Source organism: Suricata suricatta, chromosome 7 (genome assembly GCF_006229205.1).
Source record: "Suricata suricatta isolate VVHF042 chromosome 7, meerkat_22Aug2017_6uvM2_HiC, whole genome shotgun sequence".
NCBI lineage: Eukaryota > Metazoa > Chordata > Mammalia > Carnivora > Herpestidae > Suricata > Suricata suricatta.
Window position 1 is genome coordinate 87,757,161 of NC_043706.1, and position 13,953 is coordinate 87,771,113.

The window sequence follows — 13,953 nt, forward strand, 5'->3', positions numbered from 1 at the left end:
TTTTTGTGTTCTCAGTGCCATGTTAGTATTTTAGTCTTCCACTTAGATCAATTCTAAGATGAAATGATATATAAAGACTTCACTTTAGGCGAACTTTAATATTTATCCTGTCAAAGAGCAAGCATATTCTAATGTCTGAAAGATGTTAAGAATCTCAGAATATGAACAAAGTATAATCTTTAAAAAAAAACTTGTGAGAATTCTGACTTTACCTTTCCCCTTGACCCTACAATACTTTCCAACTTTTGTTTTCTTAGCTTTTCCCCCACTCTTTTGTTTTTTGAAGCAATGGATATTAGTAGACAGATCTTTCAAACAATGACTACTTTTTAATATACCAGGTACTATTGCAGATGAGATTAGATACCCATATCTTGCCCTACATATGGCATTATTAAGAATTTAGGTTTACTTCTTAGTTCCCTTCACCTCCTATGAATACCCCCAAGGTCTAAATCATCTTTCATTTCTCAGTTTTATTCCTCGAGCTTATAATTATAGTGGATGTTAGTAACACAATAATAAGATTAATAAATACTACTGGATGAGTGGATCAAAGTGTAAAGTACTTAGAAACAAAAAAGACAACTGGGAAAATATACATTTATATGGGAAAAGAAATTTAAGAGACCTAAGAATTAGTCAACAAAGGCATTTCTTCATGGTAATTAGTTAAATCAATGCATTTTTAGTGTAGAAAATAATCATGTTAACTAAAGTAGTGAAGAGATGGGAAGTCTTCAAATTAGGGACCCAAGGTACACTATAAAATATTAGTAGTAAATAAATCCCTATTGTTACTCAAAATTTTTTCTTCTTTTAAATTGATATTATGATTTGAAACCATACTTGAGATTCTCAGTTATTCTCCTCTATAAATTATGACACAAAGAGCTTTATAGTTCACACTTTTGAAAATATATTCAATTTGGTCCCTACAACTCTGTAAATTAGATTACTATTAGATTTATTTTAAAATTGAGGAAATGATACTGAAAAGGATAGCATGACTTCCCATAATGACTAATAACTTAAAAAAACTGAAGAACTAAGTCTGATTAGCTTTTCTATGTTAATTTTACTTTTTCACATTTGTGTGAAGAGTTACTATTACAGTTTTTAATCGAATAATGGCACAATACAAAGAACAAAACACTATAGGAGCATGAAAAGTTATAAAAGATACTTCAAATATGATTTATTTGCATATCTATTGTTTTATTTTTCCATAAATGTCTTTATTAATTTCTTCAGTATCCTTCAAGTCATGCCTAAAATAGATCTTTACTAGATGTGTGGGTGGCTTAATCGATTGAGCATCTGACCCTTGATTTGGCTCCTGACTCTGGATTTTGGCTCAAGTCATGATCTCAGAGTCATGGGATTGAGCCACTGTGTCAGGCTTTGCACTAAGTGTGAAACTTGCTTAAGATTCTTTTCCCCTCTAGTCCTCTCCCTAACTCGTGGTCTCTCTCTCTTTCTAAAATATAAATAAATAATAAATATTAATAAAATATATCTTTATTATAATTTGATTGTGGTAATAAAGACTTAGGTTCACAACTTTTATAGGCTTTTGAAATTAATATTTACATGAGCATTTAAACTCATGAACCCACATTTATGCTATATTTTTGGTTTTTACATTTTTAGATCTCAAATTAGAAATAATCAGTTTATTAACACCATATAAATCAATTTTAATTTATCATATTGAGAAAAGAAAATGTAAATAATATTGATGAATGTAAATATTTAAGTGCAAGAAGCTAATTTGAGCTCCAAATATCAAAAGAATTGGATATACTGGAGACCAGCTGGAAATACAAAGACTACTTCTCCTTGATATTGACTCTTCTCTAGATCAATAGTAGTTCCAAATGTAGTGAAAAGCAGACAAGATTTAAAAGGGCCTAAATTATTAAGGGTAGTGCATTGTTGCTAGAGAGTTCATTAACAATCCCATCAATACAGTGGTCTTCATGGACATTAGTAAGAGCTTCATGGAACATTTTAAAAGAGAATGAGATATCTCAAAGGACTGATCTTGGTTGAAAAAATTTAATTAGGTAAGAATAATTACATTAGTTAAATGAAACTTTTAATTGAAAACCTGTTGGCATTTTCTAACCTGCTTCTCAGCTTTCCCTAATCATTTATATTTAAAAAGTGAAGAGTTTCTCTACATGGTGTTTGAGAAACATCTAAACATCCCAGAATTTGTATATGAAAGTTTAAAGGAAATTAGAAATTGTGGGAGTAAAAACAAACAGGATTTTCTACTAGGGAAATGCTACATTTTTAAGATATATGGGGGTGCCTGGGTGGCTCAGGCAATTAAATTTCAGACTTCAGGCTCAGGTCATGATCTTCTGGTTTGTGAGTTCGAGCCCCACGTCAGGCTCTGTGCTGACAGGTCAGAGCCTGCTGCCTGCTTCAGATTCTGTGTCTCCATCACTCTCTCTGCCCCTCCCCCACTTGCACTCTGTCTCTCTCTGTCTCTCTCTGTCTCTCTCTCTCTTTCTCAAAAACAAATAAGAATCAAAAAGAAAGAAAGAAAGAAGGAAAGAAAGACAGACATAGGAGAGAAAGAAAATCATATAGAAATATTCATGGTAAATACATATAATTCTCCGAAAGTAATGCAAAATAGTCCTCTACTAAAGGTTTCACAATTGTAATGTTAAAACTGTGTACGGAATTTCATACCTTATAAAACTCTAAAAGCTTACTGGGGTATACTGCTATTTGTAAATTTATTTTGTTGAGTGTTGTTAAAGAAAATGTCATAATGCAAGAGTTCTTAGAAAATTGAAAGCTTAAAATTGAATAATATAAAGAAAAAGGGTCAATGAAAACTCTTTACTGTCAAAATTAGCATAGATCACATTTTAGATTGTATTTTGCTAGTTGTTCAAAATAGGTAAATCAACTGTCACTACTTTTTGGTTGCTTTCAGCTTAAAACAGAGGGCATTGGTTTGAGGAGACATAGACATTTATTCAAATTCACAAATTCACAGAGACATGAAGCAAATTAATCTTTTAATTACTCATGGCATTAATCCTGGCCCAGACCATTCTAGACGGAAACCCAGCAACATTATCATCTGGTACTATCTTCTTCACTTGATTTTCTGAGCATGTACTGAACTTGAATTTTCTTTCTAACTCATCAACTTGTGAAGCTGAAACCCATTCTATTCTTTTTCCTTCTCTATTTTTATGTCTTCCCTTTAAACACTTATCCTTTCTAGCCTTCTTGAGGGATGAATACCAAATAGGAGGCTACAAAAATTCATATTTCTTTTAAAGATCTTTCATCATGCAGTTTCTGGTGTCTCCTTTCACTCAACTACTCTGCAATAGAGGAATGAATGTCTCTGGTCAGTTAAAAAATGTGAAATATAGGCATATCCATGCTCTTACTGTGCAAGAGTAGAGATAAGACGAAAAATCCTGGGATCCTAGTGAACGAATTTGGATAGGAGAGAAAGGGTTTTAGTTTTCCTCCTTAGAGAATGGGGAGGCCAGGGTGGGTTTTGACATGGATGAATAGTTTAGCAATGAAGTTAACCAACAAAGAAAATATAATGCAAGTATTAGAAGATTTTATTGGGCCCCACAAGACAATGGATAAAGAAAAGTGACTTTTGATTTTCCTTACTTATTAATTTATATGAAATATTGAAAGAAAAGTTTATCAAACACATAAAGCATAAAGAATTATGGGGAGAAGACAGATAATATTATGATTATAGGCCAAAATAACATCAGAATGAAATGTAAGTTGCCTAGGATTATGAATATAAATCATAAAACACCTTATAATCCAATGGATTCCAACCCTTCTTGTTACAAATAAAGAACCTGAAGACTAGAAAAAACAAAAGGCAGATTTGTCTGGTGTGCAAGTACCTGTCCAACAGTGGCCCTTCTATATGCAAGATACTATAATACTTTACCACTTTACCTATTCTTACATTCTAATCCTTTCAGGTAATGTGGGTGTGTGCAGGATTGTGGCTTTTTATTTTCTGGATTTTTGGTTTTGAGCTCTGAGTTGTGGCATTGGGTACACATCACATTTTATAGGGATCACATTGTTGTTGTTGTATGGCAATTCCCTTCTCTCTCCTCTCCCTTTCAGAGCTTGGTCTGCTTTCTTGAACAGCATAGCATGAGTTCTGTTCCCTCATTTAGGGTAACAGCGGGTGCAGAAGGGTAGAAACATTATGCTTTCTAAACCAGTTCCTTGTTTTGGATCGTATCCATCTTGAAGAGATTACCGCTCTTCTGGTGATCATCATCATCATCGCCTAACACCTGCCTATGCACCATGTGCCAGGGACTGTGCACACTGCTTTAACGTACTATCTCATGCCGTCTGTGCGGGCCACGCAGCTGCTGGTAAAGAACTCTGTTTCCGAGTAGTACAATGAGCCTGTAGCAGAGAAAGCATGATGGCAGCTGCAGTGTAACTGGGAGAATTGTCTCTGACAATTGGCTCCCGACTGGGTCTGAGGGCATTTCTTCTTCAGTCCCCTCAGTTCAGCTAGCGGCCTCTGCGCACCTGCTCTGAGCCGGGCAGAGTGCTGGGTGCAGTGTGCCAGCTGAATAAGCGAACACCAGCCTGCCTTCCATGTGTGACCCTCACCCTTGCTCAGAAGGGTGGATGATTCTCTGTCCCCTTTAGACTTGTGCTGAGGCACAAGGGACCTCCAGAGGTCAGAATCCACCCTTTCCCCACTGCCCTTAATGTCCACATCTCTTGAAGATAATATTTGTAGTTGTTTTTCTCCTAGAACTCTCTGGTTTTTGAAAGTGATTTTCCAACAAGTACAAGATAGGGCAGATAATCATTTTTTAAGCCCAATTATAAAATGTGGAAACAAGGCAAAGGGGATTTAATTTTTGTATTATTTGTTTTAGTTAAAGGATCAAGTCAATGAAAGAGCCAAAATTCATAAACTTAAATTTCATTTGTTAGACCCTGCTGCTCTTTGTGCTGTGCACTGAACTTCAGGTGGGAATTCAGGAATGAGCAAAATCAGAGATATAGGAGTTCCAGAATGGCTCTGCCACCTGCCAGCTAGCATTCAGATCTCAGAGGGGACCTGCCTGCACTTATTTAATGGAAAGATAAATGTGTTCACAGAACTGTTACTATAAATTCATTTAGAAACGGGACAGAGGCTGTGCTCATATTCCTCCCCGGTCTGAGTTGCTGGCAGATTTGGTTCACGGTACCTCAGGGAGGTAATACATTCTAGCTATGTGGAAAAGTGGGATTGTTATTTAGAATTTCCTTATAGTGATTCTTTTACAATTTAAATGACCTTTTCAGTTGAATTTGTCAAATTATTGAAAAGTGCATTTATACACTTACTATGGACATGGCAATGTGTGGAATACTATACAGGGTATTACAAAGATAGGCATGGCTATTACCCAAAAGATGCTTGTAGTCTAGAAAGAAAGAAAAAAAATGAAGAAAACCAGTTTTATTAAAACTAGAGTGTGCAATGAAGAAAGGAGATACAAATCAGTGATGCTTAGTTTGGGAGGATTCTAGATACTTCTAGAATAAAATGAAATCTATGAACCATCCTTCCAGAAAAGCCCATGATCCCTTTTTAATTCACTATAAGCGTTCTGGACTAAAATTGGCACCTATAAACTTCCCAGAAACATATATCACATCACTCTTAAGAGTGATTACATTTAAATATAAACTATTACATAGAACACTGAGTGTGTTTGGAACCTAAGCCAAGAACCCCAATGTGCAAAAAGTGCTTACACAGAATGACATGGTCACTAATGTTAACTAGAGAAAATAAATTAGGAAACGTTTTGCTCCAAGTTTCCCCAATGACAATTCAGTGTAGGTACCCAAAAGCCATACTTCTTGGGGAACAGAGGAATGCTCTTCTCATTGAAAAGAAAAATAAATAAAGCTATTTTTGTTAAGTCTTTAGAATATCTAGGAGATTTTATGTACCAGTATTCCCTGGTATGTTTATATGGAGCTCAGAATTGTTCATTTTTATTTGCTTCATGAAAATAAAAGCTATGTTTAAATTTTTCATAACTCCTATCTCTCCCAGAACTTTACAAAGGAGATGTTTAATGATGATTATAGTGACCAAAACAGAAAATAACATATGCAGTGAATGTGGACATGTTTGCTAATAACTACTTAGTACTAAATTCCTCTGTAAATGAAATCTAAATATATAGAAATGTTTTAACCATTCATAGCATCTATGGTTATTCCTGCCTTTATATATTGGGAAATGTGTCAATTATACATATAAAATAAAAAATACTAAACAATGGTAATTTTATTTGAACTTTTGAGAGTACCTAATTTCCCTGATTCTTCAATTATTTAAAAATGTATAATGGACTCTTCCAGAGCATAAAAGAAATCTAAACTGTTCTTTCAATACTTGAAAGTGTCATCAGACTTGCGGTTACTTGAGATAGATGAAATCATACTGGGTGACTAAACCAATTTCCATGGCAATAGCTCAACCATAGAAATTAGCATTTGTCACTCTTCCACCTGCATTCCCTCTACACAGTCCATGCCTAAAAGTAATTAGACTAGGTATAAGATAAACCCAGCAGTAAGTTAGTGAGATGGTTGGTGCATATTTAAGCTGTATGCGAAGGCACGTCTCATGATCTTTTCAAGATGCCCATTTGGTGAGTTCACTACAGTTTTATTGAAATATGTTGGACTACATTGCACAATTTTAAAGGTTTTCAAGGCAAGTTTTTGGCTGAAAGATATTCTTTGTAGGTTAGCTAACTTATCTTGGAAAGAAAAATCAAGTTCCAATTCCAGTCTGGCCTGAGGTAGGCTCTCAAGGAGGCTCCTATTAGTATCAGTAGTCACTTGACCTAGCAGTGAAGCTTCGAGGTTGGCACTTAGATCTGTCTGTACCTACCTACTCTGCTCTTCCTTCTGGGCTCTATTCCCAGGCCAAAGAGATAGTGTAGCTTTCCAATAGTGTGATCTATTTATAGATAAGTAATTATTCTTAAAAGAGAGAAAATAGGACCCACTGTTTTATCTTCATTGCCAATTTTTTTCCCCTGTGCTTAGCTTTTGTCTTTGTAGTTTAGGATGTGAGTGACTCCAGCTTTATCTAACCCTCTGATATGGATTTTAATAACCAAATTGCACACATATTCCATTTTAATTTAATTGGTTAAATTATAGTTATGTTTAACCCTGAGGCTTTCTTTAGAGGTAGCTATTCTTTAAAAAAAAAAAAATCTGACTTGGGAGCCAAATCAACTTTTATTTGAGTCTCAGCTCAGAGACACACAGTTTTGGGCACCTGAGGACAGAATTGTCTGGTGCTCAACAGAGCCTGCAAAGATATGAGACCTGTTGCCGTCAGTTTATCCTTCATTGCCTTTTCATAGTTTTAGTGGGAATATGGTTTAGGAGAGGTTGTTGGTTATGATAGTTCAGACAGTGGTTCCAAGAATTAGGTCTTGGCTGGTCTTGTTTCTAAGTCCTGTTTCTGCCAGAATCTTGTTATGATAGTTTGGACAATAGTTCAAAGAACCAAGCTTTGCCTGAATATTATTTCCTGAGTCTTATTTCTCAAGATGATGAGACCTTGAGAAAATTACTTTAACCTTGCTGAGCTTTAGTTTCCTTCTCTCTAACATCATAATAGTAGTATCACCGAAAACATAGTCTTGGTAGAATTAGATGAGCCAATGCATGTAAAGACATTGACCCAGTTGTGTGGTAGAGAGTAAAATCATGCAATGTAATTTGATAGTAATAATAATATTATTAAAGTGATAAAATAATTAACCTGTATGTCTTCTTCACTTTTCTCCTCTTCTGTTCCACTCCTCCTTTTTTTTCTTCCTATTTTCAATCAAGAGGAAAGTCAAGGCAAGGGACTCTAAAGTCAATATGAGAAGGTGGAAGACAGGAAGAGCAGCTTAATCAATTTCTACCCTTTAGAGTTGGCAGAAAGAGACATCCTTAAGCCTGATCTTTAATGACACTCTAGGACTTTTTCCTTTTGAAAACCTCCTGAGCAGCAACTGCATAGAAGATATCTACTTCTTTCACACAATCATTCCTGGTTAATATTACTAACTTCCTAACTAATCTATTATTGACCCAATCCCATACACTGATGTATCTCTTTTGTGTGAATTTGTAATATCAATTCTCCATAATCTATACATTCCCTTACTTTGCAATCCATTTTTGTTTTGTATTTACTGTTTGTTGAAAAATGATATGAATTAATACATTCAGGGGCTTATTGATATTTCTTGTATTTTGTAACTTCAAAAGCATTTAAACTATTTTGCTTTATTAAATATAGGGTTCTGAGCAAAAAAACAAAACAAAACAAAAACCAAGAGAAGGATGTGAACTCTGCATAGATTGTCTGGATTCAAGTCCAGCTCTACTTCGACATCTAGGAGCTTAGGCCGGTTAACTGTCTTTGTCTCAATTTTTTACTTGATACAAACAAAGGATTTTCAAGTGGATGATGGTTATAAGAATTAAAGGGAATTCTCATTTAAAGAGAACGCCTCAGACATAGTAAATACTAAATGAGTATTAACTACTACTATTACTAGAATAAGACAAAATTTCAAGCATATGCATTCTTGTAAAAATAAGAAAAATATCCTTGAAACACTAGAGTTTTCTCACAATTTTCCAAAGGTGAAATAGTTCTGCAAAGAAGACAATAAAATTTAGTCTGACAGGATATCAGGTGTATATCAAAAATAACTCCACATTATTACATTAAACAACCAATTTAAAAGTAGGACAAAAGTGAATAAATAGAGAGTAGTTTCAGAAATTTTGTGTTTTACTTTATCATAAATGAACATATTTTAAACTGGAAATTTAAGAATAATTTGATCAGGAAATTAAGTACTACTAATTTTTCTCTAATATTTCTTTTATATTTAATAAATATTATCTTCTTTGTTAAATTTTATTTATTTTGTATATTAAATTTATTATTTATTTTCTTTCTTTTATAATTACATTTAAAATCATAGATCTTAAATACTTTTATTAGCTGCTAGTATGTCCTCTGATCTTGACACTGAAATTATGTACAAAGACAATTTTTTGAACACTTACATTGGCAAAAATACTTTCTTAGCATTGCCATTTTAGATGAGATTACTATTATAGGACTTTCATGTAAGTCATATAAGATGATGTAAGTCAGTAAGTCATGTTGAAATGGTAGTAATATTGTATTTATGTTCTTTTGGTTATTTTTGTGGAAATAAATAAAAAATTTTCATCTTGAGAAGTATTGAATGGTATCAGCAACCTTCTATCTTAAAAAAAACTATAGAAAAATCCATAAAAAGGAAAAATTAAATTTCATTAATTACTAACTTTCAAGAGTAATTATTGGTTTCATTTTAGTGTATTTTCTTCCTTGTGATCTTCTGTTATTGATACAACATATAATATAGTGGTTAAGAATACTTGCTGTGAGGGGTGCCTGAGTGGTTTGGACAGTTGAGCATCTGATCCAGGCTCAGGTCATGATCTCACCATTTGTGAGTTTGGGCCCCGTGTCTGGCAGTGTGCTGACAGCTCTGAGCCTGGAGCCTACTTCGGATCATTTCTCCCTCTCTCTCTCTGTCCCTTCCCTGCCCACACTCAGTCTCATTCTCTCTCAAAAATAAATAAACATTAAAAAAATTAAAGAGTACTAGCTATGAGCAGAGAGTCTGTTTGAATCTAGGCCTCTCCACTTAATAACTGTGACTTTGCCTATAGTTACTTAATCTCCCTCAAAGTTGATTTTGTCATTTGGTGAATGGGAACAATAGTAGTGCTTCTATTAAGCCATTATTGTGAGAAGTAAATAAACTTAATAGTACATAATGATGTACATAAAGATATATAATAGTTGGTGTTGGACATAGAGATTTGTATCATCTATGTTTACACTTAACATCATATCACATGCAAATTCTCATCTAATTGATTATTTTTCAAGACATAGTTTTTAGTTATATAAAATATCATGGTGATTTTATTATGTTTCCTTAATCTGAACATTCAGTAGGTTTCTACATTATAAATAAAAGTGAATCATATGTGTAGCTTATGTTTTTTTCTCTGATTTTCTTAGGAAAATTCCAGAAAGAAATTACTGGGTTAAAAAGAACATGGATATTTTAAAGGCTTCTTTTGCAAATTGCAAAATTGCCCTTTATCTTACTAGTATGTGAAAATGATCATTCCTCTCCACCTTTGTTAACAGTGATTTTTTTTAAACATTCATTTTATTTTAAAATAAAATGTGTCTTTCATATTGTGGTAACTGTTTTTATGACCACTTGTGTGGTATGTAAGATATGTCCCCTGAATATTACTTCAGGCCAAAGACAAATATCACTCTAATCCTCAGGCTCATGATGTATGCCTGTATCAACTCCATGATTCCCATTTCACTATGCAGCCATCAGAGTGTGTGAAAGTAGTCAGCTGGTATTTACAAAGTGAAGGTTATGAATCTGAGCTATATTCCCCAAAGATTTATGAACTATAAAATGGTATTATTATTATGTTCTGTCATTGCATTGTGCTCTTTAGCCGTCTTCCATTTTATGTGGTAAAGCTCCTTAGGATCCATTTGCATGAAAGCTACTGTGTGTACTCATTTTGTATTGTATTGTGGCAAACGCTATAATCTACAGGGTTCCTATTCATTTTGGAATTCATTTCACAGCTCACTAATTGTGTGAATGAGAAGAGGAAATATATGCTTTTATTCCGAAGCATGCCAAGCAGATGGCCCGAAGTTCATTGCTAGCAGTACTGTCAGTGTGGTCCTCTTCTGTAGGTAGTGAGCCTGGCATTGATCTGTCAAACACAATGTGAAGGTCCATTTAACACAGCCGCTGACAGTCACGGAGCCTCTGGTTTGTTACGACTTATAAACATTTTATTTTTTATCATCAGCTTCTAAAGTGGTCATCATTTGAGCAGGTGCAAACAGAATTCATATTCGTTTTACCTGAGAAGACAAAATGAACTTTTATTCGTATGGAAATTTTGGGGAAAAGAAAACAGGACAGGGGATTAAGCTTAGTTTCTTAAAAAGGGATTAATACATTGTATTGAGATTCAAATGGTAGCATGGTTTCTGAGATTGAATCCTTTGAAAAATTAAACTGAAGAGAAGATCAGGGGTTATGTCTAAGCTTTTTAGGTGAATCTCCTTTTAAATCTCTTTTGTTCTTTCTATACAAGATAATTGTTTATATAATTTTATATACAATGTGTAATGTATGCAATCATTTAAAATGTTCCCCATTGCATTCTTTGTGTGTGTGTGTCTGTGTGTGTAGTGAGACAGAGTAAAACAGAGACAGAGGAGGTGACAAAAAAATAAAGTAACAGATGTCTTCACACATTTCCTACTTCAACAGAAATACTAGGACAATATGAAACTGGGTAATGACTTCAGGAAAGGGAGGGGAGGTCAAATGTTCTAATGGACCTGATGTAGTAATTGATGACAATACCTTATTTAAGAGAACCAGAACATTGGAAATATTGTTTTCTTGCCTATGTGAAGATAAACTGAGTATATATTTCTCTTATCTCTTCCTTCTCCCCCCTTCCAAACCTTCTGTCATAGGTTTCACATATTGTATTAATTCCATCTTTTTTTTTTTCCTTGGCTTTCAGACTGACGCTGCTCTCATGTATGATGCTGTGCACGTGGTGTCTGTGGGCGTCCAACAGTTTCCCCAGATGACAGTCAGTTCCTTACAGTGTAATAGACACAAACCCTGGCGCTTCGGGACCCGTTTTATGAGCCTAATTAAAGAGGTATGTCAGGAGAAGCACATCTGTCTATTCTCTTTTGTTCTCAAGGTGAATGATTGAGATTATTTCAGTTTTCTTAACAGGTGAAGTTTTACTTTTTATCTTTTAACTAAACTTTCTTTCTTCCACCATACAAGCAAAATTAACATTTTTACTAAATGATATGGAACAAAAGGAGGAAAATTATATGACAAATAAATGGATATCTTTGGAAATATTAATAATTGTGTAAACAGATGAAAATCTGTGACCTAAGATCTATGACACTGCTAATTTTCACCTTCCTGAATCTTTATGTGTATTACTTTTCATTTATGTGGAGATAGAGTACAAAGAATGTTTATATTTTAGGCAACAATTTTTAACATGAATGCCATTTTCCTCCACTAAATTGCACATTATAAGAAATTAATATTTAGGGACGCCTGAGTGTCTCAGTCGGTTAAGCTTCCAATGTCAGTTCAGGTTATTATCTTACAGTTCGTGAGTTCAAGTCCTGTGTCGGGCTCTGTGCTGACAGCTCAGAGCCTGGAGCCTGCTTTGGATTCTGTCTCTCACTCTCTCTCTGCCTCTCCCCCACTCACACTCTGTCTCTCTCCTTCAAACATAAATAAACATTTAAAAAGTTTAAAACAGGAATTAATATTTAGATCTATTGTTCCTAAATAATCATATCTAGTTATTTTAATTATATGAGCAGTTAACACAAAATAACATACCTTGATTCACGAAAGTATAAAGGTTACTTCATATTGCATAATGCAATCATTCTTATGGCCACATATCATTTCTGATTGTATTGTATCAATTTCTGATTACAACTGTTATGGTTATATCAAAAATGCCCATAGTGAAGAAATACAGTAAAAATTCTAAAGATCACACATATAGACACACACAATTCTACCCAGTTATCCTTTCATAAAGAAAATCCTTCTGTCAGTTTAAGATACATTTTATTTGATTATAATTGGAGTTTTTGTATGAAAGTGTAACTATTAAAGTTGAATCTTTGCTAGAAAAATCACAGGTATTGTTACTATATAAGATTTTTCTTTATGGCTTAAAAGAAATCCTCAGTTCATCTTGTAATAAATTATTCAACTTGAAAATATAAACATGAAAATGGGATTATAATTAAGAATCTCCATCTCCTAGGGGTGCCTGGGTAGTTCAGTCAGTTAAGCTAAAGACTTGGGCTCAAGTCACAATCTTGTGGTTCATGAGTTTGAGCCCTGAATTGGGCTCTGTGCTGACAGCTGAGAGCCTGGATCCTGCTTTAGATTCTCTCTCTCTCTCTCTCTCTCTCTCTCTCTCTCTGTCAAAAATAAAAAAACATAAAAAAATTTAAAACAAAAGAATCTCTAGGTCCTTGGTGAGGAATACCCATGAATTTTCCTTGTGTAATGTTTAACATATTCTCAGATAGGTGAAATGACACTCCCTGAAGAATATTTAGTTTATTTATTTGTCTCACATTCTTCATTTAACTCTTGTTTGCATCAGAGAGCTGAGAACATAGTGCACAGGTCTGGCTAGTTGAAGGACTGCTTTCTGAATGCAGCATCTGGGTACTGAGGTATGTGTCCAGTGGTCATGTAAGACACGGATGTATGGAACTCACTGTTGTATTTCTCACAAGGTGTTGCTGCGGACCTTGTCCACTAAATCACAGTGTGCCTTTATGAGAACTAACAGGAGACATTCCTCTCAGGTTTCAGTGCCAAGAAAAGCTGCTTCTCCTGGGCAGTTTTTATGGACCCTGTATGTTGTGTTTAGATCACATTTGCTTCATTGGTTTGGTTGCTAGGAAGTTCAGAGTTAAATTTGTGATTCAACTTTATGAGTTGTGCATTTCACCTGATGAGCATTTCCTTATCCAGCCTCTATCCCAGATTTATTTTACTATTCTATACTTCTACTTATGTATTTTTTTAATGTTTATTTATTTTTGAGAGAGAGACAGAGTGTGAGCAGGGGAGGGGCAGAGAGAGACGGAGACACAGAATCTGAAGCAGTCTCCAGCCTTACACAGGGCTCAAACCCACCAACTGTAAGATCATGACCTGAGCCAAA

At 34.4% G+C, this 13,953-nt stretch overlaps 1 protein-coding gene across 3 annotated transcripts in view; it reads left to right on the forward strand.

The window, feature by feature from the left end:
* GRIK2 (glutamate ionotropic receptor kainate type subunit 2) overlaps positions 1-13,953 on the forward strand; it is a 622,100-nt gene that overhangs the window by 361,338 nt on the left and 246,809 nt on the right. For all 3 annotated transcript variants that reach the window (XM_029945013.1, XM_029945011.1, XM_029945012.1), the window contains one exon: positions 11,737-11,880. In XM_029945013.1, the coding sequence (XP_029800873.1) occupies positions 11,737-11,880 (144 nt within the window). The remainder of the gene's footprint in view (positions 1-11,736; positions 11,881-13,953) is intronic.